We start from the raw sequence: 27,872 nt of genomic DNA, 5'->3' as shown, positions 1-27,872 counted from the left end.
AAACTACAGAAAAAAAGACTAATGATTTTCTAACACCCCCCTATGACATATTCCCCCGTAACAGAACCGTAGATTACTTGCCTCAGGACACACAAAACCATAAATATTTTTTTTTTGTATCCCAAGGCAAATGATCTACAATTTTCTGATGGTGGCATATTTTAAGGGGGGGGGGGGGAGGGGGTCAGATTATCACAACTCTTTTTTAAAATATAAAGTATAAACCACAAAAAAAAAAGGGACTAATGGTTTTCTAACGCTCCCCTCTAACATACACCCCCATCATAGAACTGTATAGATCATCTACCTTGAGATACACCAAATCATAAGTCTTTTTCTTGTGTATCCCGAGGCAATGATCTACGATTTTGTGATGGGGGCGTATGTAAGAGGGGGGCATTAGATTATCATGATTTTTTTTTTTAAATTATAAAGTATAAAAAAAAAAAAAAAAATACTAACGATTTTTTGACCTCCCTTTGACATATGCCCCCCATTACAAAATCGTAAATCATTTGCCTCGAGATTCACAAGATCATAAATCTTTTTATTGTGTATCTCGAGATAAATAATCTACAATTCTGTTATTAGGGCATATGTTGGGAGGGGGAGGGGGAGGGGGAGGGGGAGGGAAAAGTCAGATATTAACCACTGAAAAAAATGAGCAATGACCACAAAGACCTATTTTTTGAAAATATGTACCAAAAAGTCCCTTCAAAAAAAATATGGATTCTGTAGTACTAATTTTTAGTATTTATTTTCAATATTTGTTTAAAAAGAAGTTTTGAAGCGAAAATATCGTAATCAACGATTTTTGAGGTTTAAAGAAACGTGTTTATTTGAGAATATTTGAGGTATTTATATGTTCTAAAATTAATGACAAGCCCCTTGACTATGGTCATCTCTTATAGAACAATGAAAAAAAAAATACTTGTTTTTTCTTCCAAAAACTAATAGTCTTTTAACTCATATAAATAATGGTGATGACTATAACAAAGATGGTGATGGAGATGAGTATGGTCATCATCATCATCAAACTGATTTGATCTATGTATGTTAGATTTATTAAAACATATACACAATTTTTAATAATTAAAATATAATTTTAAAATCGACTTGAATGTTCATCGCATTGATTCAACTAACATAACATGGGCAATGACCACAAAGACCTATTTTTTGAAAATATGTACCAAAAAGTCCCTTCGAAAAAAATATAGATTCTGTAGTACTAATTTTTAGTATTTATTTTCAATATTTGTTTAAAAAGAAGTTTTGAAGCGAAAATATCTTAATCAACTATTTTTGAGGTTTAAAGAAACGTGTTTATTTGAGAATATTTGAGGTATTTATATGTTCTAAAATTAATGACAAGCCCCTTGACTATGGTCATCTCTTATAGAATAATGAAAAAAAAAAATACTTGTTTTTTCTTCTAAAATCTAATAGTCTTTTAACTCATATAAATAATGGTGATGACTATAACAAAGATGGTGATGGAGATGAGTATGGTCATCATCATCATCAAACTGATTTGATCTATGTATGTTAGATTTATTAAAACATATACACAATTTTTAATAATTAAAATATAATTTTAAAATCGACTTGAATGTTCATCGCATTGATTCAACTAACATAACATGGGCAATGACCACAAAGACCTATTTTTTGAAAATATGTACCAAAAAGTCCCTTCGAAAAAAATATAGATTCTGTAGTACTAATTTTTAGTATTTATTTTCAATATTTGTTTAAAAAGAAGTTTTGAAGCGAAAATATCTTAATCAACTATTTTTGAGGTTTAAAGAAACGTGTTTATTTGAGAATATTTGAGGTATTTATATGTTCTAAAATTAATGACAAGCCCCTTGACTATGGTCATCTCTTATAGAACAATGAAAAAAAAATACTTGTTTTTTCTTCCAAAAACTAATAGTCTTTTAACTCATATAAATAATGGTGATGACTATAACAAAGATGGTGATGGAGATGAGTATGGTCATCATCATCATCAAACTGATTTGATCTACGTATGTTAGATTTATTAAAACACATACACAATTTTTAATAATTAAAATATAATTTTAAAATCGACTTGAATGTTCATCGAATTGATTCAACTAACATAATTAACAAGCTGACTTAAATGAGTCAAATAAAATTATATTGAATTTATGAATAATTTTTAATAAATAAAAATATTTATTTTTTAATTTTTCATAGAAATATTAATAATCAAATAAATTGGTCAAGTTTTTTATTTGACTTGATATATTTTTAAATCAAACCACTCTATAAAGTAGTTAAAAGGCTACCTCTTTGGAAGTAGTACACTTTGAGATCAGAAATTCCTTTTTGTCGATCATTAGACCATCATACCCAATCTCATAAAATGGGCAAAAAGGAAGACTAAAAGACACTTCCTTGAACTGGCTTAAGAGAGTTTTCAAGTTCTGTGTCATCAAATCTTTAAAGTGGTTTAAATTCTCTCTTTTGAATAAAAAAAGATTATCTAATAATCATATAATAATATCATAATCATATAAAATGAAAAAAAAACCCTTATTTATTATAGTTATAATATAGTGACATTCTTTTACTCATATTTCTTTAAAAAAAAGCCTTCAAAAGATCTTTAATAAGTTATAAGTTTATTAAGTGAGTTTAAAATAATTCTTATTCTTTAATAAGGGACTATTCGGTGCACTTTCAATAAAGAATCCTTCTCTGTCATTGTCCCAAATTTTTTGAATCGTGTTGGAGTAACCTCAAGTTGGAACTTCATATCGCACTTCTTGACATGAAATGTGATATGAAGTTCCAGTCTGAGACCACTTCAGCATTACTCAAAAAAATTTGGTCACAAAATTCGGATGTATTGAATGACATCCTAATTTACATTAATTACAAAATTACCCTTCTATGCTGACGTGGCAGCAGAAAGTCTGAGAAAAAAAAAAAACTCATGAACTCCAAAATCAAGGAACTCGGACTTGCTTTTGATTAGGAGACCTAATTCGTTTCAGAAATAAATCGTAAAGATTTTTATTTTTAAGCTCTCCCACTCTTCCTAAATTTTTAAAGCCTCTCTCTCTCTCGAGCTTCGCTGTGACGAAGTCCAATGCCTTCTGCTGATCCAAAATCTAGGGTTTCTTCTTCGTCGGACGTAATTTTTAATTCTAGTTGCTCTTCTGATAGAGATCGAGAAGGAATCATCGATGATGAAGATGACGAGGATGCAACATTCGATAATGCTCCACTTTCATGTTTTCTCGAATCAAGAAAACTCAATAAAGAAAAGAAGACGAGGAAGAGAGTTTTTGATGAATTTTCTAGGGTTTTAACCATTAGAAAGCGTTCCAGGTGTTCTCTTGATGTTCTTGATCAAATTCAGGTACATGGTTTTGACTTTACTGGTGAATTGGAGAGTGAGAGTTCTGATTTCGAGAATTTTAGAATTGGAGACTTTGTTTGGGCAAAAGCTTTTCCCTATACATGGTGGCCAGGTTGGATTTGCAGTAGAGATCGTACCAAGGTTTTAGTTTCCTTCTTTGGTTGTGATCGGACACGGAGTTTTCGCGATTCTGAGCTTCGTTGCTTTGAAAAGAACTTTGAAGCAATTTCGAAGATGATTCGATGGAGATTATCTGACGCAATTGATTCAGCTTTAGCCGAGTTAGGTCGTAGATTGGTATTAGGGCTGATGTGTCCTTGCCAAGGTTCTTCTTCCATGGACAGCGTAGATATAGGATCTCAGCATTTCATCGAAGATGTTAAATCGAAGAAGAATAAACTGTTTCAGCCTAAAGTTGTATTGGGATTTGTACTTAGGATGGCTGTTTCTCCCTGGGTTGATGACGCGGAAACCGTTGGTGCAATTAGAGCTGGTGCCCAAGTTAATGCCTTTCGCCGTTACATTTCTATAAAGCACGATTGGATTTATCGGGAAACTATGATGCTTTCTGAAAGTTGTTTAACAAGTGATGACAACTTAGAAGCTAACATGAAAGGTAGGTTGATTTACTTTTGTTCCTTTTAATTAGACTTTTTTTCAATTGTTAAATTTTTTTCCTTCCTCAAAACTCAATTGAAAATGGTAGTATTTTCTCTTCTATTACAAGGGAAGCATTGGGTGAAGAATATTTGTTGCAAAGGAATCAGGTGAAACTGTGAATGTTGGTTTGGTTGTGCACTCTATGTCTTGTACTTGGGTCTTCTTTTCCGATTTTTTAGGACTCCATCAATTTTTTTTAGAACCTTTTAGGCGGAGTGGCAATATCATCATTGGAGGCATTTTACTCTTTTAAATTATACTTCTTTCTAAGATGCTAGTGGGTAAACTTGATTGACATATATGGGATTTTAGAGGTAAGAAGTTGGAGTTGGCTTAAACTTTCAAACGAAGGAGAGTAACATAGCATGTCTACAAGAGATAAATATGCAAGTAAGTATTGCAAGTTTTTTAATGGAAGAGATTAAAAAAATTGAAATCGGGCAGATATATTGTGCAGATTGTGAGTATAAGGATAATACGTGCTAGGTTTTCGCAAAACGCCAACTGGAACAGCCAATAGGAGAGAGTTAGCTAATGTTAGCAGTGCTAATGCACCCAAAGTAGGACAGAGGAAGGGGGGGGGGGGGGGACAAATTCATGAGATGGTGGAAGGTTTGGAAGAAGAGAGGTTTCAGATGAGGATGTACAAGGGGTGGAATTCTAGGGTCTAGACTAGTGAGTGAAGTTGAGATTTTGCACTTTACCCTTATCATGAACTTTGTGAAGTTAATTGGAAGAGTTGTTAAGTCTCTAATAAAATCGAAGGGCAGTTAGAGAAATTGCTGAGAGATTCCCTATGGAATCACAAAGGAGGGAAACACCAGTTCCACTGGTAAATTGGAAGTTTGTGTGCTGTCCCAAGAAGAGGTGCTCTTGGAATTAGGAGATATAAGTTGTTCAATCAGGCTCTCTTAGGAAGTGATTGTGGAGGGTATGGGACAGACCATGAAGGCATGTGGAGGAAAATTATTAAAGCTAAGTATGGCGAGAATTCTTTGGGATGGGATAGCAATCAGGTTTCCATGTTTTACGGTTGTAGTGTTTGGAAGGTGGGATTTGTAACATGGCCAACAATTTCAGAAAGTACATCCATTTTAAGGTGTGAAGAGGTGATTGTGTGCACTTTTGGGAAGATAGGTGGTGTAGAGACACCTCTCTTCAGGACCTTTATCCTTTTGTTATCAAATAAAGGGTTGGCATTCTGAATTCAGAAGATGCTTTAATGACTAGGAGATTTAGGAGGTGGCTTACCTTACCAGCCTATTATCTTCTTGTGCCATAGCATCCAGGCGGAGGATTGCAAGGTTTGGATGTGTAATAGTGATGGCACATTTTCGGTGAATTTTTTTTTTTCATCTCTTATTGGTGATAGTCACCCTTCTTTCCCTGTTTCAGCTATTTGGGCCCCTAAGATTCCTTCTAAAATCTCTTTTTTTGTGTGGTTGGTCGCCCTGGAAAAACTACTCACTATTGATCAACTTAGAGTAAGGGTTTTGTTTTTAGCTGACTTTTGTGTTCTATGCAAAGCAAGCGGGCAGTCAGTCGACCATCTTCTTATCCATTGCGATTTTGCAAGTTCTGTTTGGTCTTTTTTCATATCCTTATTCCAGGTTTCTTGGTGCCAATCTCTCTCAATTTTCCCTGTGTTTCAATCTTGGATGGTCATAGATCTTTTCGCTAGAGAGAGGCTTATTTGGAACCTAGTCCCTTTTGTCATCTGTTGGGGCTTATGGAAAGGAATATGAGAAGTTTTGAGGGAAGTGAGCTTTTCGTTAAAAAATGTGATTGAAAGCATTCTTGTTTTTTTTTCCCCCCTTCTTCTTCGGTGGTGTAAGCAATTTAGGGATTTTAGAGGCCTCTTCTTTGAGGATTTATTTGTGCAGTTTTTAGAGATAAATTCCATAGTTATTCTCATTCTCCAGAGTGGAGTGGTTCTTTTTGGACCTTGCACTTGAGGTATGGATCCAAATGGGATTTTGCATTTTGCCACTTTAGTATCTCTAATATGAAAAGTTAAAGTCCAATTGCAATTCGCCAAATAGCAAAGTGGCATTTTCCTTTTGATTTTTAAAGGTAAATTTGCTAATAATTGGGGGCTTAGAAGCCCCCATTATACAAAGAATACAGTTTGGATTTCAAAGAGGCTACAAAAACAAGAATTACGCAGCCCCACCGATAAACTTAAATTCTCCTTGAACTGATTCCTCCCATTTGAGAAACAGTTCTACTAGAGAAAAAAAAATGTGGAGATTAAATGCAGATCCACTAAATAAGAGTTTCCATGGTCTTAGTATCTTAGTATCAACAGATTCAATAGAGAGACCTTATGTGTCCTTTGTGATCCTATTGTTACTTTTTTTTTCTCCATATGTTAGTTCCGCTAGATTTTGCAATGTGTGAGTTCACAAGCTCATTCACATGGGAATACACTTCTGCACGAGTTCTTTTATTGTTTTTAAGTGGCCACAATATCTCACTTGGATGCCAATCTTTCTGAAAAAAATAGAAATCATTTTGCTTCTCATTTTATAAGTTGCAAATGTTCTATTTGCTTATCAGGCACTCATCGAGAGATGCAATCTCATTCCGCTTCTGATGATGAGAAAGCATACTCAATAACCCAAGAAGTGGAGTTTTCAGATGAAGAACAAGAAGACAAACATGAAGCATTCTCTGAGCAGGAGGAAATGATCTCAGGGTTCTGCAAGAAAAACAGAGTTGGCCACCTGCCTGAAATCTTGACACATTTACGTTGCCTTGCATTGGATCCTTTCTATTCAGGGACAGAGGGCTCCTCGGTGGAGAGCTCAGCATCTGTGTGCCAAAAAATTTTGATGTACCGAGCTTTGGCATACCATGAAGTCCGTTATCATCTTGTCCCTATAGAACATTCTAAAACACTAGCTAAGGAAAACATTTGCATTACAAATGGTCATGGGAACCAAGAATTTAATGATTGTATCCAGCATAGTAATAAGGCCAGAGTCAAGGGAAGGAATGAGGCTGTCAACATTGATTGCAGTTTAAGTTACATGGATGAACTTTCTACCGTTGAGCCAATAGTTAAAGATGCTGCTCCCCGTGTAAAATATTCTCCTATCTGTAACCATGAAACTGAAATCGATGAGGTGATGACAGTCTCTGGACTTGATTTGGTATCACATATCCGTGATGCTGCCACTAAAACACATGGAGATAATTCTGATGTTTCCAATGATGATACCCATGAATCTAAGATTTTGTCTCATCATCTAGAAAATGATGTTAACATCCCTCTTTGCGATAAAAGCGATACTGATGGCAAGAGTAGTGTTGATGTGAAAGTCGATTGCAACATGAGTTGTATGCCACAGCTTTCTCCCAGCAAAACAGTGTTTGAGGATGTTAATGGTACTCGTTTTGATGATAATGTTGGTGTTGACATCCTGCTTTGCGATAAAAGCGATACTGATGGCAAGAGTGTGGATGTGAATGTTGATTGCAACTTGAGTTGTATGCCGAGGCTTTCTCCCAATGAAACTCTCTTTGAGGATGTCATTGTCACTCATTCTGACGATAATGTTGGTGTTGCAACAAGTGGTGCAACAAATGAATTGCCGTTATTGTCTAATCTTAGTGATTGTCATGTTAAGGCTCATCATAACAATCCGGTCGGTGTTATGGCTGATGTATCCAACAAAGAAATGAGTTTGGGAACAGTTTCCAAAGACAGTACCAAGGGAAAGACGAAGCTCAGTCAACCCAATGCTTCTGATTTCTCGTTTGAGTTACATAAAACTCATACTTTGTACCCAGCAAGTATGCTATATGCAAGTCCCTTGGTTCCCGCCTCAAATAGCTGTTCTGAGTATCCCACATCTTTGCACATGAAGTTCCCGAAGGATTTCAAGTTACCTTCCAAGGATGAGTTATTGAAGCAATTTCGTTCATTCGGGCCATTAGATTATTTGAAAACCAAGGTTTACTTTTATACAGGTTCTGCCCAAGTAGTTTTCTTACGCCAGCTTGATGCAGAGGTTGCTTTACACTATGCAAAAAGAAAGAAAATATTTTTTAGTCAAGCTAATGTTCGATTTTGGCTCAATCGACGTGAACACTCCAGAGGAGGAACCACAACACGACCATCAGCTTTGAATCTTAAATCATGTCTTAAAACATCGAATCCACAAGTGAAGGACAAAAGAAAATCACATCAGGTGAAGTTTCTACCGGTGAATCAAACTATTTCCTTATCAGCTACTACTGAGACAAAAAACGAAGCTTTTACAGAGTCTGATACATGTGAATTTAGTAGCGAAGTAGGTCAAGACATTTCGGGGCAAATGTTAGTTCTTTTGGAGAAATGCAATCAACTGGTGTGTAAAATAAAAGACAACTTGGGACTTCAATCTTATTACTCAATATTCACACTGAATTACTGCCATGTAGCAAAGGTGGATGATGTATAAGAGTTGAACTTAAAGAAACTCCAGTGGCCTCAATGGGTTTCTAATTCATAGATATTCGTAGGTGTTCGATGGATTGAGAGGCGTGGACACTTCTTGTTGTTCTCAGGTACATCATCTGTACCCCAATTTGTGTACTTTCTAATATAGATTTGTAAATACAAATGAGTATCACCAAAGAAGAGTTCTGGAATTTGGAAATTGAGCAAACGAATCAGATCACATCTACTTGTCTTTTTATTACAGAACAATTTTCTGAATCAATGTTCTACAAAATGGACCAGGTGTTGAATATTGAAACAGTGAACCAGCACAAGAAACAATGACCTTTACCTGTGATTCGTCCAATATCTACTTGTTTTAATAGTTCTCTTTTTTGGGTTAGTCAGTAACATTTTTGTTTTCTTTTTTGACATTTTTCTCACTGTATTTGTTATTTTACGGGGCATCTCTTGAGGACTTTTCGGGTAGATGGGAGTGGGTATGTAGTATTACTTCTAAGATTGTAGTGTTCGGGCTTCCCTGTTGTATTGTAAACTGGTCATCTCGACCACTTTTCTCTTATTGAATCTTCATTTTACTTGTCAAAAAAGAAGAAAATACACTCGCCACATCATCTATCAGATGGACAATTCTGGATTGTCATCTCAGTCGTTGACATGTGAAGAACCCTGCACTAACAGAGAAGAGATTTGGATTGCTGCTTCAGAACAACTTTTCCCACTTGTATTTGTTCTTCATATATTATTAATTTTCATCTTTCTACTTAATTGTCTGCTTGTTTATTCTTTTTCAATTTTTCTATCCTCTTTTAACTTTATTTAAGATGTATATGATTTGTTATTATATTTTTGAGATCCTTATATTCTAGCAAATGTGGATGGAACCCACGAATCTTCGGTCTTTTTTATTGTCCGTATTCAATTCTTCATGGTATTATAACCAGAGTTTAATGGAAGGGTGAAGATCAATTGCAGCTCAAGAGCTAAAAAGCAATATGGTTAGAATATGGAGATAACATCGTACCGTGAATCTCAGTTTTTTTTTTTTTTTCTTTTCGAGAATATACTATCGAGGAATGGATTGTATGCATTATATTCCAAGTAAATCAGTGTTTAAGCATGGTGGCAGTACTTATTCTGATTATAGCTTTTGTGACGAAGTGATGCTTATGCCAGAGAGTTTCAAGTGAGAAGGCTTGGTCAACTCATTGCTTCTGGTTTTTCTTTATTCTCTCTCAACACTGAGCTGAAAATATTTTAGTGGATACTTGTTACAAATTTGAAGATACCTGTTCAACACGATTATGAAATTTTTTTTTGAAGAAAATAAAGAAACAAATCAACGAACATTACGATTTCTATGGTTTAGGTACATCTTGTTGATACACAAAAATGAGTTGCTCCACATATACTCCCATGTGGATTGACCGTACATGAGGAGGTAAAAACATAATTAAATGTGGGGGACAAAGAGACCATAGGTTTGAAGGCAAAGAGATCTTATGATCTGCGTACTCACAAATTCTAATATTTTATCTAATGAATTCCTCATTTTATGGGTCATGGGATAGAGGGGCATTTTAGTAACTAAAGGTTTACTTGCTTATAAAAGAGAGCTCCAGAGCATCACAGAGAAGGCTGGATCTTTCCCCATTTTCCTCCCCCACAAGCGAAGTCTCTCTCTTGGATCATCCTCCTCCATAACAGCTTTATAGGCGACGTCAATTGGCATCCGTCCGCCTATGTTGTCCACCCACATATGTCCACTTACATCATCCATCCACCTATGTCCACCTTACGTCGTCCATAAGAGTCATCCATCTGCATCCATCCACTTACATCATCCATCTACCTACGTCATCTGTAGGTGTCGTCCACATGCGACCGTCCACCTTTGTCATCCACCTACATCGTCCATAGGCGACGTTCACTTGCGTCCGTCTACTTACATCGTCCATAAGCAAAGTCCACCTACGTCCATAAGTGATGTCCACTTGCGCCCATCCACCTACATCATCCATAAGAAAAGTCCACAGGCGCTGTCCACCTACGTTGTCCATAGGCGGTGTCCATCTGTGTCCGTCCACCTACATCATCCATAAGCAAAAGTCCATATGCATTTGTCCACCAATGTCTTCCACAGGCGCGTCCACCTACGTTGTCCATAGGCAGTTTCCATCTGCGTCCGTCCACCTACGCCATCAATGTCATCTAGGTAAAGAAGTAACCAGGTAGGATTTGTCCCCCTCACACCCCAATGACCCATGGGGGATGTTGTTAGAGGGATGCATTTTAAGTAGAAAAGACTTCATCCGCACTTGTATTAGTTGATGTATTTTGACCCACCACATTTTGGCAACTCCGCTGAGGACATTTCACAATGTTATGATCATGAGAACATTTTTAAAAGCGGCATGCCACGATCAAATTTCAACCAAGGCGTCACTCAAGTGAGAATAGTTCCAGCCCATGGTCACGCCGTTGACGAAAGTGGATGACACCCCCCTTGTTCATTCTTTTCACTCTGGTGACGATGGCATTGCCTCTTCTCTTATCCAAGCCTCTGGGTTCTTGGCTTGGCATCGTAAGGCTTTAGGCGATGGTGCCACAACTCTTTTACCGTATGACATCGTGAGCTGCTCCACGTCCTTCAGCTTCGGGTGATACTATTGGGTTTCGGGACAACACCGTAGTTCCTTTACCGTCATTGGTCTTAGGCGACAATGCCGCAACATTTACTTTCGTTGTCGGATTTGGGTGACAACGCCACCAACTCTTTTTATTATCTTCGACATTGGGTGACAATGCTCCCTTGTTCAATCTCTTAGTGGCAATTACTCATTTTCATGGCATGCACACCCCACATTACACTTTTTTCAGACACTTACTAACTCCCTAGTGCGTTCTTTGCTATAATTGATCGCCTTCTTAGGTGCGCTTTCAAGTTGGGGTGGTGACAACATTGCTTCGTTAATCAATGCTATTTGGGTTCTAGGCGACAACGCCAAATACTTAACACACTTTGAGTTTCGGCAGTAGCCTTCGGCTAGGTGACGACATTGTGGCAAGTGCTAAGTAACGATTCTCTGAGCTTGGGTTCCATTGGAATCCCAAATCACCTCCTATAATTCTTCCTTCTTGTTGGCGCCTTCTGGTATGGTTCGATGACACCATTGCCCTTGCTCATCGTTGAACATAAGAGGATGGAGGTCGTATTTTGGATTTGGATCAATGACGATAGTGCCATTCTAGGTATAGGCAACGACTTTGAGGGCTTAATCTTTTTTCTCGTCTTCCCAGACACTCTCATCCCTAGCATACTCTTGACTTAGTATACATCTGATCTTCTTCACTAAGAAAAATAAAGATGAACAATAAAAGAAACTCAAGATTTTAGTTTCAAATGTCAGCCCTAAAATCTTTGTATACCTTTCTCCTTCTCTCTCAAAATCTAGAGGATAAAAAATCCTAATAATAAAAACATCCCTTAGCATTGCTATTTATAGAAATATTCATAACCTTCAAAGCAAAACCTAATCCAATGACTAAGTTAAAAGACACACAAAAAACAATATCAGCTTGATTGAAATATTGTATTATACAAAAATTTTAAATCTTGTTAATATGTTATTTACTTAGAAATTATAAAAGAAAATGATGGCATTACCTCACCTTTGTTTGCCCATTTATATTTTAATGAAAATTTGATTTGCAAGTATACGATTATGTATTTTTTTGGAATTTTTTTTTCTGAGAAAGTAATTTTCCCTTTTTGATAAAAAAAAAAAAAAGGGGACCATGATGCCAAAGACCTATTTTTGAAAATATGTACCAAAAAGTCTCTTTTGAAAAAAAAAATATGGACTCTTTAATACTCATTTTGTCAAAATATTAAAAAGGATTATTCAAGTGATAATGTGTAATTATCCTTTTAACGAATTTTTAGGTTTAAGGAAACATGTTTATCTACAAATATTTGAAGTAATCCCATAATTTAGAATTAATGACATGCCCCTTGACTATAGTCATCTCTTATATAACAATGAAAAAAAATATCTAAATGAAAAAAATAAAAAATCCTTATTTTCTCTTCTCAAAATTAGTGATTTAAAACGCACATAGATGATGATGATGATGAAGATGAAGATGAAGATAATTATCATCATCAACAAACTAATTTGATTTACGTATGTTAGATTTATTTAAAAAATATAAACAATTTTAAATAATTAATACATTATTTTAAAACTCGACTTCAATGTTCATCAAATTGATTCAATTAAAAACTTACTAAATCTACTGAAATGAGTCAAATAAAATTATATTTAATCTATAAATAGATTTTAATAAATAAAAATATTTATTTTTATTTTCACAAAAATATTAATAACCAAATAAATTGGTCAAGTTTTTTATTCGATTCAGTATATTTTTAGATTAAATTACTTTTAAAGTTATTAAAAGGTTATTTTAGGTATTTTTCTCAAAAAAATCTTTAAAAGATCCTTGATAGGTGAATATTTTATTATGTGAGATTTAAATGATTCTTATTCTTTTCTAAAGGATTAATTGGTACATATTCTCAATAAAGAGTCCCTTAGAGTCATTGTCCCTATAAAAAAAATTATTTTTTACTCCTTAAAAAAATTGAGTTTATCATCTCTTCGAACTATTATCCCATGATCACCCCCACTCCCAAAATTAAAATATTTTTGGTTTTATTATTATTATTGTTAGTTTATTATTAAAAGGAGAGGAAAAACGCTATTACTTGAAGAATTTGAGTATGAGGGCATTTTGGTCATTTACATTAGTTTCCAGTGAAAGACCACAATCATGGGGAGCGATTCGTCAGTTTAAAAACATGGGGGCATCTCTAATTTTTACCAAAATTAGAAGGGGTACCTGAAAATTATACATTTTCTTTTAAATAAAGGAAAATGAAAATCAGAAAACTTGATGTTTCTGGAAGATTCGAGCTCTCTCTCTTCACACCGTCTCGCTTAGCTTTCATAGGTATCTCTCTCTCTCTCTCTCTCTCTCTCTCACATAAATATATAATCATTCTTTCTTCTGTTATACACACAAATATCACCACCACATCTCTCTCTGCATCTGTTTCAATTTCTCTCTCTTTGTCTCAATATTTCCCTTCAAACATGAGGTAAGCTTTTGTTACCTATATAATATAAATATGGGTGGGTGTCAGTTATAATTCACTCTTTTTCTTCTATTTTATGTTTCTCCGTATAATTTTAGAACATGGGTTTTGTCTAATTCCTAACTAAATTGTAAAATGGATGTTAAAGCTTAGCTGTTAGTTTTTTTTTTTTTTTTGTGGTTTGGGTTTTGGTTCTTCATTGTTTTGTGATGATGGGTTGAAGTTATAGCTAACTCTCTTTTCATTCTATTTTATGCATCTTCTATCTTACTCCTGACTAAATTGTAAAATGGATGCAAAAGCTTAATTCTTTGATTATTATTATTTTTTGGATTTTTGGTTCTTCATCCTTTTGTGACGAATGGGTTTAAGTTATAACTAACTATATTTCCTCCTATTTTATATTTCTTCTCTTAATTTCAGAACATGGGTTCTATCTAACTCATGATTAAATTGTAAACTGGATGCAAAAGCTTAATTATTGGTTTTTGGTTCTTGGTTCGTCATCCTTTTGTGATCATGGGGTTGAAGTTATAATTCTATATTAGTTCTCCTTGAGCTTACTACTATTGGATATTTAGGAATTGTGTTTGAGAGTGAAAATCGTGTTGATGTTTGTTTCATTGAAATCTGATAATTTTTCAAGAATCGGTGTATACTGTTAATTGTAATAATTTTTTGATATGTGTTTCAGTAAAAAATGCTGATTAAATATATGTAAAGTTGTTAAAGATGGGTTGATTTCTTGACATTTGTTCTACATTTTTAAAGTTGATGAAGATGGGTTTGGTTTTGAGGTTAATATTGCATGACCAACCAAAAAAAAAAAGAAAAGAAAAGACATATTGTATCAAGTTTTCACAGGATTAGGAATGTTGGATCATTTGAGTTCCAATAGGTAGGCTATCTAACTTAAATTATATTAATGTTAAGTATTTTCTATAGGAAAATGTGAAATGACGCAAATTATTTACTGCGATTCTCACAAGTCTGACATGGGATGTGCACATAACCATAGATGTGTTTCCTCGCCATACGAGTAAAAGCCATCTACGGTTATGTATGCATGTCCATGTCAGAATTGTGAGAATCACAGGGAATCCTGTGTCACCCCAGCACTGTTCCTTTCTATAAGTTTGGTTCTTAAGAGCATCTCCACCGTCTCATAAAAGGATAGTAATTCCAAAAAACAGAACGAATTCCAATAAATGAACTTCAACTAAAGTGCCAAATAGGCTTTAAAATTTGGAATATACTAAAATCGATTTTCTATTAGGAATTGGATTTAGCATATTTCAAAATAGGCTATATAGTGCCTTTTGGGTTTTTATTTTTTCTTACCAAATTATCATAAAAAATAAAAAGTATTTTTTGGATTATTTTTTTACTAAATGGCAATCCAGAGCATAATGACCTTTTTTTTGGGGGGGATGAAAACATTGGAGAGGCACCTACCAAGTATAACATTTTTGCACTTTATTGTCTCAAAAAATGAAATTGGTTTTTGGGAATGAGATATGCAAATATAGCATTGTCATTGGAAGATCAATCTCCCATACAAAAAGATTAATATTTCTGTCTTGTCCTTTTTCTGTGTGATCCCCCTCGAAAAAAATAAATAAAAAACCAATGAAGTTGCATATATTCTGCTCTAAGTCTGGGACACACTAATTAGGACATAGAACAGATAATAATAGTTTTTTGATGGCGTTCTGGTGGTGATGATTATTATTATTTACAAAATAAACACTTATTTTGATGACCTTGTGGCCGTGTGTACAGTCGACATCCAACAGTAAAATGGGCTCAGAGGTCTGACAAGATCTATCTCACAGTTGAGCTACCTGATGCCAAGGATGTAAAGCTCAAGCTCGAACCAGAGGGAAAGTTCACCTTCTCTGCCACCAAAGACAGTGTACCCTATGAAGTTGACATTGAGTTGTATGATAAGATCAATGTCGAGGTATGGTATTTTTTGCAACGCACTTCTAATATGAATGGTAGTGGAAAGCATATTAAACTAATCACCATTGGTGTAATTGCAGGAGAGCAAAGTTAGTATTGGTCTAAGGCACATTGTCTATGTTATAAAGAAAGCTGAAAAGAAATGGTGGGGAAAGCTACACAAGCAAGGCGGAAAACCACCCGTGTTCCTCAAAGTGGACTGGGATAAATGGATCGATGAAGAAGATGAAAAGGGTAAGTGATGGGGGGATCATAGTAGTGAAGCTAAAAGATTGTTTTCTTGAGAATTACCAAAATGGCACTGTAAAATTACCAAAACGGCGCACTATTCATTTTAATTCCAAAAACAGTAAGTAAATTACTGTTTTCGGAATTTTTTAAATGAATAGCAAAAAGTTTTGTTTTTTTAGAATAGTGAATTTTGTTCTAAAATATTTCAATTCCAAAAATTGTAAGTTACCGATTTGGAATTAAAATGAGCAGTGTGTCGTTTTGGCATTTTTTTCAATTTTCAGTGCATGTTTTGGTAACTCGCCCTATCTTCTATCTGTTTTTCGTCCTCCTTCAGTGGTATCTCAGATGGATTACTGATGGTTCTTTTCTTTTCTATTTTTAAACAGAGAAAGCTGGCATGGACTTCGATGACATGGATTTCTCAGTAAGTGATGTACCCAAATGCTTGCATTAATGATTTACATTCTAGTCCTGAAAGTTCTAAAGATTGTGTTTCAGATATTTTTATGTGATAATTTTGGGTTTTGGTTGTTCTTGAGCTAGCGTATTATATGGTTTTATTGGATCGATCAAGCATCAAAATTTAAGCGTATTTAAAAAAAAAAAAAAAAAGTTTAAATAAACATATTTGGTTTTGACAAAGTAATTTCAGATATTTCGCCAAGGTTTGTGCAAAATTTCACTATCGTGATTCCATTCAATTCTGGGGTCATAGCCAAAGCCAATACTTACAACCTTGGTTCCAACACCTCTGAACCTGCAATCCACAGAGTGGAGTTGAGTTGTGTGTGGGGATGTATTTTAGATTAATATTCATTTTCATAATTTATTATTTTTTTCTCTCAATCTAAGTGTTTAAAACTTGTCAAAGTACTTTTGGTGTCTTTTGTTAAACATTCATGCTTCACTTAATTTATAAATTAATCTGTCTTGCCATAGCATATGAGCCCAAAAAAAAAACATGAATTTCATGAGAAAAAAGAAATTGAGTTTCCTATTTCAAGGTGCTGACCAAGATGAATTATGCAGAAGTTAGACATGGGTGGGGATGATTTTGATATGGATGAACTGAAGGATGAGGAAGGTTAGATCTTGCTTTAGAACCCTTCTTTAAAATATTTTGTATCTATACTTGGTAAATGAGCGTGGCACACCATGGTAGGAATTTGTAGAATCTCTCTACTTTTTTTTGTTGCATTAGTCTTTATTGTTAGATAGCATCTTGGATGGTCTTGAAACTATTCTACCATTTGAGTCTTCGTAGGTGTAGGTGTAGAGGTCTTGACGTGAATAATTGTGAAAATTTGCAGAAGCAGTCGGAGAAGAAGAAGTGAAGGAAATCAAGAAGGAAAAAGAGCCTGTTGCATCAGATGCTGAGAAAGTTAAAGCTTGACTGTAGTTGCAGAATTGCTTGCTCTTAATATCTATTTGTAGTGAAAAATTTGTGCTTGTAGCAGGATGTCATCTAAGATCTATCTGTAGAGAGAAACAGAACTGTGTCTAATGCTTGTCTCAGAAGTTGGTAAGATGTTGCTTTGTTAGTAATTTTTGGGTGAGGGAATACTTGACAAATGGTTTAATCTCTTGTTTGGGCAAGTTTTTTAATTTTTGTTTGCTTTGAAACATTTGGATTGTTTGGTTGCATGTATTTTGTTTGTCAGAAGTGTGAGTGATTTTTCTAATTGAAAAGATAAAATGTTTATATAATGTGTCCCTCACCCATTGGTGTTGGGCACAGCAATCCTACCCTAAACCAAAATGCAATTTCTTCCAAATAACTATTGATCTGAGTCAAGTATTTGGTTTCCAATGGGAACTTGATCCAATAAGAATCTGATTTGATGATTTACCGAATTGATTTTGGATCAACCATCTCCTGATCCAATAGAGATCCAATTGGATTGTATTTGAAATATAAACTTACATTGACAAGATCCAATTTGGTCCGAATCTAATAAATGCCTTGTTGAATCAGTATGCAATTTGGTCGTACCAATCCATCGAAAGATCTACCTGTAAGGGTATGAGGTTTCAAAATCCACACCAAAACTTTCCTCAAAAAAGATGACAAAAGCATAAAAGGAAAATAACAAATTCTTTCTAAATTTTTATTCAATATTATGTACAAAACTAAAATCATCTGATCAGGAAACCTCAGATGAAAGATACAAGTAGTTTAGAAACTAAAGATCCCTAGTTATGTGAGGTTAAGCTCCAAACTTCCTAGTTACAATAGCGGATAGTGCCCACTTTTATCGTAAAAGAAGGGACAAACATAGCAGACACTGAATGTTTCACTGGGTGGTTACGCTCTTTGCAAGATTCCGAGGTTGATCAACATTGTATCCCCTTAGGACGGTGAGATGATATGCCAACAACTGTCAAAGAACAATAAAGTAACTGAGAGACTTGAAATAGTTTATACTTCAAACTGAATAATTTCATGATGGTAATTTACACATATTTCTCCAATAATGTGCAAAATCAGAAGGCAAATAAAGGCGTGTCTCTAGGATATAATTTTCACTTTTTATCTTGATGAAAAGCATCTATGGTTTTGTGCATGCATCCATGTCAGCACAGTGTGAAATGGAGTGAATTTCAAAGTCACTCCAGCATTTTACTATATAAAAATGTTGCACTAACCATTCTAATCGATAGGATAAATTCCTATGATAAATGGAGAAAGACGACTCGTAATGACCACAGACCATATCGAGGAAAATTGGAGACAAGATCCCAAGAATAAAAAATTCTAGCACCATTCAAGCGGATGACTTTTCAACATTCTACACATGCTGAGTTCATCACCTACAACCAGCAGTTACCAATATGGATTACATGTAGGCTCAATTGGGCTTCCACTTCTGCACAAACACTGCCAATCTCTCCCAAAGGGGTGGGGAAATGAGAGCAAGATCTTGCGTGTCCATCATAAAACACCTCAAGTCACCACACATCACCATCTAAGTGATGGAATTATGGGTTCTCTTATCTGATGTAGACAGATTATTGCATATCCGGCCAATCATCCAATCATATGTTCTCTTAGGTGAGGCCTTCACTTTGCCATCGTGTCTGATTGAAAAATCTAAAAGCTGTTCCATGCTTTTATCTGGGTGCCTAGACCATGGGAAGGAGTTACATACTATGAATTGCCCAGATGTTTCTAGGCCCCGGTAATGTGGATTGAGCATTCAGCTTGGGGTGAATCTTACACGCTAAAGCTCTTTGGGCATATAGCCTCAGGTAGATACAGCCCTTGGACATATTGTCACCCATCACATGTTGTAATTATTTTCAATTTTATCCTTTTAAGGCATTCGTTCTATAGCTTACACTTCAAGGGCATTCTTGGGCTTATACATTTTAGTATGTATTTGAAAATCGATTATCTCAACTTCTATGATGAAAATGTGGACAACTCCTAAGCCATAGAGGTCACAGTCCTAATCATAGTGGCTATGACATCAGTGTCTATTCAGAAAGTAATCAATGCTTTACCATGGTACCCAAACGAAAGAGAGTATTTCAGTATTTAAGCTTTAAGTATTTGTGCAGAAAATACCTGCAATGGGATTATGTTAACCACAGGCTGAAGACAATCTTCAACCTGAGGAACTTCAATAACCCGGCAGGATTCACCAGGACACACCAATGATGCCTCTCCTTTAGAACACATTACAATCAAGCGACCTTTGCGTGCATGAAGCTGTTGGATAACCGATTGTTGCTTGCTGTCAGGACATACACGATATCAGAATTGAACAATGGAATAAACATAGTGACAAAAATCTGCGATTTTTTTTATTAGATCATGCTTCTTTCAAAAAATCACGAAGTTTCCAAAAAAAAACACGATTAATCATGTGGTTTAATCGGCGATTTTTTTCTTAAAAAAATCACAGATAATTTTTATTTTTATGATTTTTAAAGTATTATTCAATCATTTAATATATGAAATACATATTTTTCTTTTTTATATTTTTTCTACTTCAAAAAAATATTTTTATTTTTTAATTTATTCGATGTTTTCCCGACTTTGTCACTATTGGAATAAATCTGAAATAGGTAATGCTAACCATCTCGACTCCAAAGGGAACTAACCTGAAGCAAGTATCACGGGTAGCAATAACAACAATAGGGAGATTTTCATCGACTAATGCCAAAGGACCATGTTTCATTTCACCTGCAAGTATACCTTCACTGTGCATGAGTGCCACCTCTTTCACTTTCAAAGCACCCTCGAGTGCTGTTGCATAGTTGTAACCTCGTCCAAACACAAGAAGTGATTGCTCAGCTATCAATAGCTTTGCAAGATCCTTCATTTCCTGGTCAAGCTTCAGTGCCTCTCGGACTTTGTCTGCCGAAGAAACAAGGAAACTCTTAAAACCTACCATACAAGTTATTCTATTCATCACAAAATGAAAACCTAAAGTGATCAAAACCATGGTTTTAAAGCTCACTTTGACGTCTCGTCTCATTCATGGACGAGACCAAGTTGTCTCAGACAAGTCAATTCGTCTCGGACAGGATAAACCATTTAACTTGCTTCATAATTACTTATTAAAATATATTCATATAAAAATAATCATAATTTTTTTATAAAATAAGGTTGATTAGAAGATGTTTAATCATGAAATCATATTATATGTAGATAATATGTATTTAAATTCTAAGAAAATGAATTATTCTAATTAAAATATACAAAATCACAGTTGACTTGGATGAGTTTTACTGATTTGGACGAGATTTTCAAAATCTCATCTCATTTATCTCGCGAGTGTCTATCCATCATGATTCATTCCAGTCTTGGACGAGATTTGAAACCATGGTCATAACATGTGATGAAAGAAGTTTCAAACGTACTTGGCAAGTCAAATAAGCCATCAATGATAGAGTCTCTCCTTGCTTGACTAGAAATTGTGTTGTCTCCTATCACTAAAGCCAACATGGCCATCACTACTATCTGACTTGTATACGCCTGTAGAACAATGATGATAACACATTATAAACCAGAAAATAATAAATCGTCAAACCGAAGATTTGTACAAAGCAATTGTTACCTTTGTACTAGCTACACCTATCTCGCACCCGGCATTTATATGAACACCACAATGTGTATTCCTGGCTATTGCACTTCCAACAGTATTTGTTATGCCAACACAAAGTGCCCCATTTTCCAAGGCATATTCTAGTGCATGTAAAGTATCTGCAGTTTCACCAGATTGACTTACAAAAACTGCTGTATCTTCCCTGTAAATAGGGCCCTGTCTGTCCAATAGATCGCTTGCGATTTCCATCGTAACAGGAACATCTTTGTGTATCAAGAGGGGAAAAAAAGAGAGTAAGAGCAGAATTTAATAGAGCTTCTATTTCCACACCAACTTTTAGTAATGACACCCCAAGTGTGTGCTAATTCTTTGGTGATAACATATGAATTGGGGTGGCATTAGCAAAAGTTGGTGTGGCAATAGCTTACCAGAAAGCTATTGCCTCACCAGGTAATAAGTGAAAATCAGGTAATACTTACCAGAGAGTTCTTCCAAAATGGGTCTCGCAGCTAAAGCAGCATTATAACTTGTGCCACATCCAATGAAAACAATCCGCCTGCTTCGTCTAATTGTTTTGAGGTGATCCTTCAACCCACCCAAAAGAACACCCTTGACTTTGCTAGAACCTCCACGTATAAGCCTCCCCCTCATGGTTGTTGTTAGAGATTCTGGTTGTTCATGAATTTCTTTCTGCATGTAATGTTCATATTTTCCCTTGTTTATTTGCTCGACCTCCATCTCAAGGACAGATAACGCACGTTGCACTGATGCTGGTCTTGTAAAGCCACCACTATTTTTTGCCTTGTCATAATCAAACTTGAGGATTGATGCACCTCCATCCTGGAATCATCAGAAGTCAATACCATAATATCATACTAAACTCTAGAATAAATGTACTTAAAAGGTACATAAGCAAGGAAAGTATAAACATAAAGTGTGGAAGCGAAGACATCAGCCTCTACTATCCAAAATGAATATAGAGTAGGAGCCACACAGGAGCATGAACAAACACCCTAAGCAAATACACAGTGTTACTGCATCTTCCCTCTTTATGCTTGTTTCATAATGAGAAGCAAAAAATCATTAACAAGAAAGACTTTAAGAAAAAAAAATCTACGAGATTCTAGGAAATAAAGGAAGCATATTATTTTCTATAGCTCCATAAGAGAGCGGGAAATGTAAATTTGTGCGCTCCATCTAAAGACTCGACTACCAAAGAACTATAGAAGACTCGGCTACCAAAGAACTATAGAAGGGACACGACTACAAAAGGGACCAACCATATAATTCAATATCCCACTTCTTAAAGACAATATGTTTTCTTCATAACTTCCTAAATCATAGGTTGGCCTTACTTATATAGCTCAAAATATATCGTTTTTTGGTGACTTCCTTTAGAATAATATAAGGGAGGAAGGAGTAGATCCACCATGCCAACCCCATATAACTCTAAAATTCGTCTTCAATTCCATTTTTCTACCTGTTTTCACTCTTGTTCCTTTTTTTTTCCTACTTCCCTATTTCTAGATAAATGAAAAGTTGGTCTTGGAACAAAAACTCATTATTTGGATTCAATCTATACTAGTATAAGATGATCAACTCGGTGGCCGGTGCATATGAGATCTTTTTTTCCCTGTTCCTCTTTTCAATTCTCCAGTATCTTTTCACCCAAGATCTCTACAAAGCTCACTAGCAGGGCTTGGCACCAAAATGCACTATATTTCTTTGCATTCTTTTCTTCTCTCATGTTCTCTTTTTAACTTCTTGCCAAGTATCTCTTTAGGACCAGTACCAAGGCAGGAAGGCAATCAAGCAACAACTACAAAAGAGCAAGATGAAGGCCCAAAAGAACATGCATCGAGATAGTGAAACCAAATATGAACACAATTTTAATAACAGAAGATGTGGCTCTGTATAGAATTGAATGGAGGAACAAGATTCGTTCAGGCAACCCCAAATCTTCGGGATAAGACTTCGATGACATGATATGGGGGTAAACTTGCAGAGTTGGTCAGACCATCTTCAGATGGGAATTAGAACATTTGGAATCAAATAGAAAAACTAAGTGAAGTAGGAGCACAAATTGAATGTAGCAAAGTAAGAAGAGGAAGTACCTTCAGATGTACCACTTCACCATCTTCAATCAACAGAACTTTTTTTGTGTGTTCAACAAGGGCTTGTGCATCACTAGAAAAGAACAGTTCTTTGGGCTGCCCATTCTTCGTAAGGAATTTAACATCATGAAATGATGCTCCATCATTCACATCTTCAGCCAATTCCTGAGATAACAGCCATTAGCATGTTTAAAACAACCATCACCATAACATGGGGAAAAACATTAAAAGCAGAAAAAAAGATTCCGATTGCACCACTTAATAAAGAGTTGTGATAATATGACCCCCCCCCCCCTGATACACACCCCCATCACAGAACCGTAGATCATTTGCCTTGGGATACACAAGAAAAAGATTTATGGTTATGCGTATTGTGAGGCAAATGATATACGGTTCTGTGATGGGGGAGTGTGTCAGAGGGGGACGTCAGAAAATCATTACTCTATGATAAAAGGGATAATGAACAAATAATCTACATCATGTTTCAATACGTGGTCACACGAACAACACAAATATTCTATTTCAATGAAAAATAGTTTCATGTTGTACACATAAGATAATCATTTAGGCAGTTAGATAGATTTCCATTAAATGTTGCTTGTTTTACTTCGTCAGATTATCAAGCAAAGCCCATTTTGAGAAGATTTGAATAGGTTTATTGTCTCAAAGTGATTGAAAAAACAAGTTTCCATATATGATTCAAGAAGAACACTAAATATTGAAGTCAGAGCGAAGACATCTTCTCTCTGAAGTTGAAAGCCCTAAAAGAGAAACTCAAGGTCTGAATGAGTAGTAGTGTGGTAATGGGGGTAGAAATATGAAGGTTTCCAGAAGGATTGAGCATCGTCATCAAGAACTGAATAAAAAGAGTGATCAGGGACTGTGCTAGAAGATGGCAAAGTTCTTACACAAGCTGCCAACCTGACAAAAATAATCTCACAAGGTTTGAACCCAGAACCTCTAAATGGCTTCAACTTCATAAAAAATTCCAAACTATTTATTTCAATACTAAACTGAGGATAACTATGTGTGGGGGATAATGTGGTGGAAGAAGAATCTAAAGGAAATTCGCATGGATAAACTTAAAACAAAATCCAACCATCTAATAAAATGCCATATCTCAACGCAAACCATCCTAACACATAGCCATATATTTTAAAAATAAAAAAAAGTAAAGAGCATGATGAAGCAAAAAGAGGTCCTTGAACACACATGCCCTAAAGTAAAAATGACAAATGAGATGAATTAATATCTAAATAGGAAAGAACACTAGAAACAAATCTGGAAATCAATAATAAGGCAAAAATAAGCACTAATATCAGCACATACACTACATATTTACAAGTAAACTAAAGATGATGGACGTAGTAAAATATGGATAACCAAAGTAATTTTTTTTTTACACGGATGGATACATTGACTGACCGAAATACCATAGATCTGAACCGTATGAATTTACTCAAAGACTCATAAAAGGATTTACAATGTTGATATTGATGTTGCTATAGAAGCTTCATTTCCATCAAATCAGGTGCTTCATTACCATACATGAACAACTTACTTTGACTCCTAGAAGCAATGGACTACCGCGTTTGCAAGCGATTAACTCATTGGGATAATGTCGGCTTTTGAAAATTAGTGCATATGCTCCTTCTAGATGCCTCATAACTTCAATGACAACTTCACTAAATGTTACAGTTTGGTCACCTGCAACATAAATAATTAAAAGGTAAAATAAGTGGGCAATCGACAAGTGAGGGAAATTATCAATATCTTGCTTTAAAAGGTAATTACCTTCTCCCTCTTTTGTCTTATCAAAAATAAATTTTGCAAGCTTTGGAATTACTTCTGTATCTGTTTCAGATTCAAAGGAGAACCCTTGTCGGACTAGTGTTTCCTTTAAAACCTGATGATAAACAAATTTAAAAAACATGTCAGCACCATCTCTTATTCACGATTTACTCTTAATGCGATGATGGAAGGTGAAAATAACATTTGGAAAAGCATGTAGAATTGGGAGGGTATCTAAGGTATGCATTTCTTATGAAGTTAATCTCTTAGAAGAAGCTGATGACTGAAAAAAAAAAATGAAGCATCGACAATGTAGGGATAAAAAAAATTGAGATCAAACCCACAGATGAGGAGAACGGTTATGGGCCTCCTTAAAATTGAATTTAAGGAGGCCTATAACCATGTAGAACGTAACTTCATGAATTATCTCCCTTTCATAATGAAATGGAGATGGATTATAGATTGTATCTATTCAGCTTCTTCAGCAATTCTTGTTCAAGAATTTCCTAAATGATACTTTGTAGCTCAAGGGGTCTTAGACAAAGGAGAACCTTACCCTGTTCAAGGCCCTTAGCAAGGTACAAGTAAAACAATAGATATCCATATTGAGGCTTTAGAATGAATGAGGTGGGGTGTAACCAGGGATATCTAATTCTTTAGAAAGGAACCTAATTGCAAGCCGGTTCAAACTGAATGAGTTCGCAATGAGGTCCGTTGTGAGTTCGTGATATCTAGCGAATTTAATGAACTCTGTCTTATTTTAATTTTTTAAATCACCCTCCACATGTTGATTATATTTGAGATGTCCCACTAAAATTTGAAAATAATAACATGCCCCTTTGACCTTGGTCTTTATTAATAGACTAATGAAAATTGACCAAATACCCTCATGTTCAACATATATAAATAAAAAAGGCTTGATTTTTTATTCCCAAAATCATCTTTAATCTCTTTTTTAACGTACTTCTTACTTCAACATTCAAATGTCCTAGTCTCTATCTACCCCTAGGAACCGGGTTCATTCTTGAGTGGCAAACCACGAACCCAAATTCGAACTAAGAGAACCCACGAATCAGGTAACATAGGGTGTAACATCTTCAATCTATATAATAAAGCATAACGGTGGGTCCCACTCTCTTTGTCTCAAGATTTACACCCATAAACAACATGTCTTGAGGACATGTTTCACCTTTCTCTTCTTCCTCTTTCCAAAAATACCTCAACTTTATTCTCTTTATTCTTCTGCCCCCTTTCTTAATAATACCTTTCCAACTTTATTATTTTTCCTATTTTACCACCCTTAATCCCAAAGATTCTTTAATAAAACTCCACCAAATTTATTACTTTTCTTACCCCCTTAACCCCAAAGAAGATGCCCATGCCGTAGGCACGGGCAAACTCTAGTATGAAATAACTTCGATAAAAACAGTTGGAAAAAGGACAATACACCCTAGACATAGGCAAGATCCCTAGTCTATCAAATATTATTAATTCCAGCCATTAAATAGTGAAAGGGAGCCTCAAAGCATGTCATTTCTAAAAGAGGCCATGCACAGATCATCAACATCATCATCAAAGACTTATCCAAAAGCAAAAGAATCAATAAAGAAGAGAGGAAAAAACTGAGCTAACCTCATAATTTGTAATAATTCCATTATGAACAACCAAGAAATCATTTCCAACACCAGACGATTGCGGATGGCTATTCCTAGGAGAAGGCTCCCCATGAGTAGCCCATCGGGTGTGTGCAATTCCGGCGTGAACAGAGAATGACTTCTCCAAATTCAAATCTATCTCAGCCACCTCTGAAAGCACCAACATCACCCTCAGTTTCACCCAATAATAATCCTCAACTCAATAGGAATTGAAAAAAAAAAAAAACATTAAAGGGCAAGTAAGTATATAAATGTCTTAGAATTAAATAATGTATCAATAATGAACGATCACACCAATTAAGTAGAAACAAGAACCATTCCAACTTTTAGAAAAGAAAAAAAAAATTCACAAATAATACACGCGGAATTTTAAAATTATGAACTTGTATACATTACAAAACTTAAATTCAGAAAAACACCTTTAAAATGAATTTTTTTCTAATTCGCTTTAATGAATTTTTTTTTTCCAAATTATTCCATATGATGACTAAAACATATAAACATAAAGATCCTATAAACCCTAAATAAAAGATAAATCTTTCTCTTCAACCCAATTTCCAATTTATCTCTAAAACAACCAAAATATATCGAAAGGATCCAAATCACAGATTCTACGAAAAACCTAACAACATTGATTATTTAAGAAAAAAATCTAATTTAATCCAAATCTCTCTATTGGAGTGGAAAATAGTTACCTTCGTAGACAGATTTAACAAGAGAATCGATGTTTCCTTCCTGTCGAAACACGAGTGGAGGAAGAGATTTAGAGGAAATTCCACAATGATTGTGAGATAGGGAAGATAAATCAGAAGAATCGATAGAGATTCCAGCAGAATCATAGCCTCTGTACTCCAATCGCCTCAACCCATTAAAGAGAACTTCGATAATGTATCGTCTCTCTCTGTTAACGTTGTAATTCAAATACGCGAAGATCCCACACATTTTATCTTCTTCGATTGAGGATCGAAGAGAAGAGAAGAGAAGAGAGAGAGATCTCAGAAATGGATAATTTGCAGAGGAGAGAGAATGGATGATCGGTTTACCAGTAATACTGTTCTTCCTTGACCTTTCACTTTCCACTTTCACAGACTATGGGGTTTAAATTAAGTGAAATTACATCAATACCCCTAAATTATTCAAACAGTCAAAAACTCAAACCGCACGCCACTTCACAAGAAAAATATGGGAATCGTGCAGAGTCAACCCGTCATCGTCAGATATTCGAATTTGCTAGAGATCCTGTGAAAATTACTTGATTAAACCCTGACAGGGGATCTCTTTCTAAACACACCCTAACATTTTCACAATAACTTGATAGTCCATGTATTAAACTTTTTCTTCCTTTCAATTTCAATTGGTGAGATGGATGGTTTAAATTGTCAAGATATCAACAA

General features: G+C 35.2%; 3 protein-coding genes across 4 annotated transcripts; 2 read left to right on the top strand and 1 right to left on the bottom strand.

Annotated features, from left to right (window-relative positions):
• The first annotated feature begins 3,012 nt into the window (after nucleotides 1–3,012).
• LOC147386968 (uncharacterized) lies at nucleotides 3,013–9,365 on the top strand. 2 transcript variants are annotated; one of them, XR_015171797.1, is made up of 3 exons: nucleotides 3,013–4,013; nucleotides 6,617–8,611; nucleotides 8,787–9,365. XR_015171797.1 is itself a non-coding variant. In XM_086422767.1 (2 exons), the coding sequence occupies exons 1-2, from the start codon at nucleotides 3,125–3,127 to the stop codon at nucleotides 8,503–8,505; spliced, it is 2,778 nt and encodes a 925-aa protein (XP_086278893.1). In that variant the 5' UTR covers nucleotides 3,013–3,124; the 3' UTR covers nucleotides 8,506–9,365. The 2 variants fall into 2 exon arrangements, 1 of the variants encoding a protein (XP_086278893.1); XM_086422767.1 differs by having other exon boundaries at nucleotides 6,617–9,365.
• Nucleotides 9,366–13,526: 4,161 nt separating this feature from the next.
• LOC147386967 (co-chaperone protein p23-1-like) lies at nucleotides 13,527–17,448 on the top strand. Its single transcript, XM_086422564.1, has 6 exons — nucleotides 13,527–13,668; nucleotides 15,448–15,628; nucleotides 15,711–15,864; nucleotides 16,251–16,288; nucleotides 16,894–16,948; nucleotides 17,175–17,448. The coding sequence occupies exons 1-6, from the start codon at nucleotides 13,664–13,666 to the stop codon at nucleotides 17,255–17,257; spliced, it is 516 nt and encodes a 171-aa protein (XP_086278690.1). The 5' UTR covers nucleotides 13,527–13,663; the 3' UTR covers nucleotides 17,258–17,448.
• A 494-nt stretch (nucleotides 17,449–17,942) lies between these two features.
• LOC147386966 (glutamine--fructose-6-phosphate aminotransferase [isomerizing] 1-like) lies at nucleotides 17,943–27,536 on the bottom strand. The gene is made up of 11 exons (XM_086422563.1): nucleotides 27,174–27,536; nucleotides 26,456–26,628; nucleotides 24,827–24,938; nucleotides 24,594–24,739; nucleotides 23,033–23,197; nucleotides 21,398–21,758; nucleotides 20,931–21,181; nucleotides 20,734–20,848; nucleotides 19,972–20,227; nucleotides 19,433–19,601; nucleotides 17,943–18,242 (listed from the first exon to the last, which is right to left on the bottom strand). The coding sequence occupies exons 1-11, from the start codon at nucleotides 27,418–27,420 to the stop codon at nucleotides 18,159–18,161; spliced, it is 2,079 nt and encodes a 692-aa protein (XP_086278689.1). The 5' UTR covers nucleotides 27,421–27,536; the 3' UTR covers nucleotides 17,943–18,158.
• Nucleotides 27,537–27,872: the final 336 nt, after the last annotated feature.

This window comes from Akebia trifoliata, chromosome 14, assembly GCF_017979445.1.
Source record: "Akebia trifoliata isolate Shusen 1 chromosome 14, ASM1797944v1, whole genome shotgun sequence".
NCBI classification, from domain to species: Eukaryota; Viridiplantae; Streptophyta; class Magnoliopsida; order Ranunculales; family Lardizabalaceae; genus Akebia; species Akebia trifoliata.
This window is presented reverse-complemented; position numbering and strand designations above follow the sequence as displayed.

Coding starts and splice junctions, on each gene's coding strand:
- LOC147386967 (XM_086422564.1), top strand. Junction 15,865..16,250: donor CGATGAAGAAGATGAAAAGG/GTAAGTGATGGG, acceptor ATTTTTAAACAG/AGAAAGCTGGCATGGACTTC. Junction 16,949..17,174: donor TGAACTGAAGGATGAGGAAG/GTTAGATCTTGC, acceptor GAAAATTTGCAG/AAGCAGTCGGAGAAGAAGAA.
- LOC147386966 (XM_086422563.1), bottom strand. CDS start 27,420: ATGTGTGGGATCTTCGCGTATTTGAATTACAACGTTAACAGAGAGAGA. Junction 26,629..27,173: donor TGTTAAATCTGTCTACGAAG/GTAACTATTTTC, acceptor TGGTGCTTTCAG/AGGTGGCTGAGATAGATTTG. Junction 18,243..19,432: donor TTAACATAATCCCATTGCAG/GTATTTTCTGCA, acceptor GTTCTTTGACAG/TTGTTGGCATATCATCTCAC.
- LOC147386968 (XM_086422767.1), top strand. CDS start 3,125: ATGCCTTCTGCTGATCCAAAATCTAGGGTTTCTTCTTCGTCGGACGTA. Junction 4,014..6,616: donor CTTAGAAGCTAACATGAAAG/GTAGGTTGATTT, acceptor TTTGCTTATCAG/GCACTCATCGAGAGATGCAA.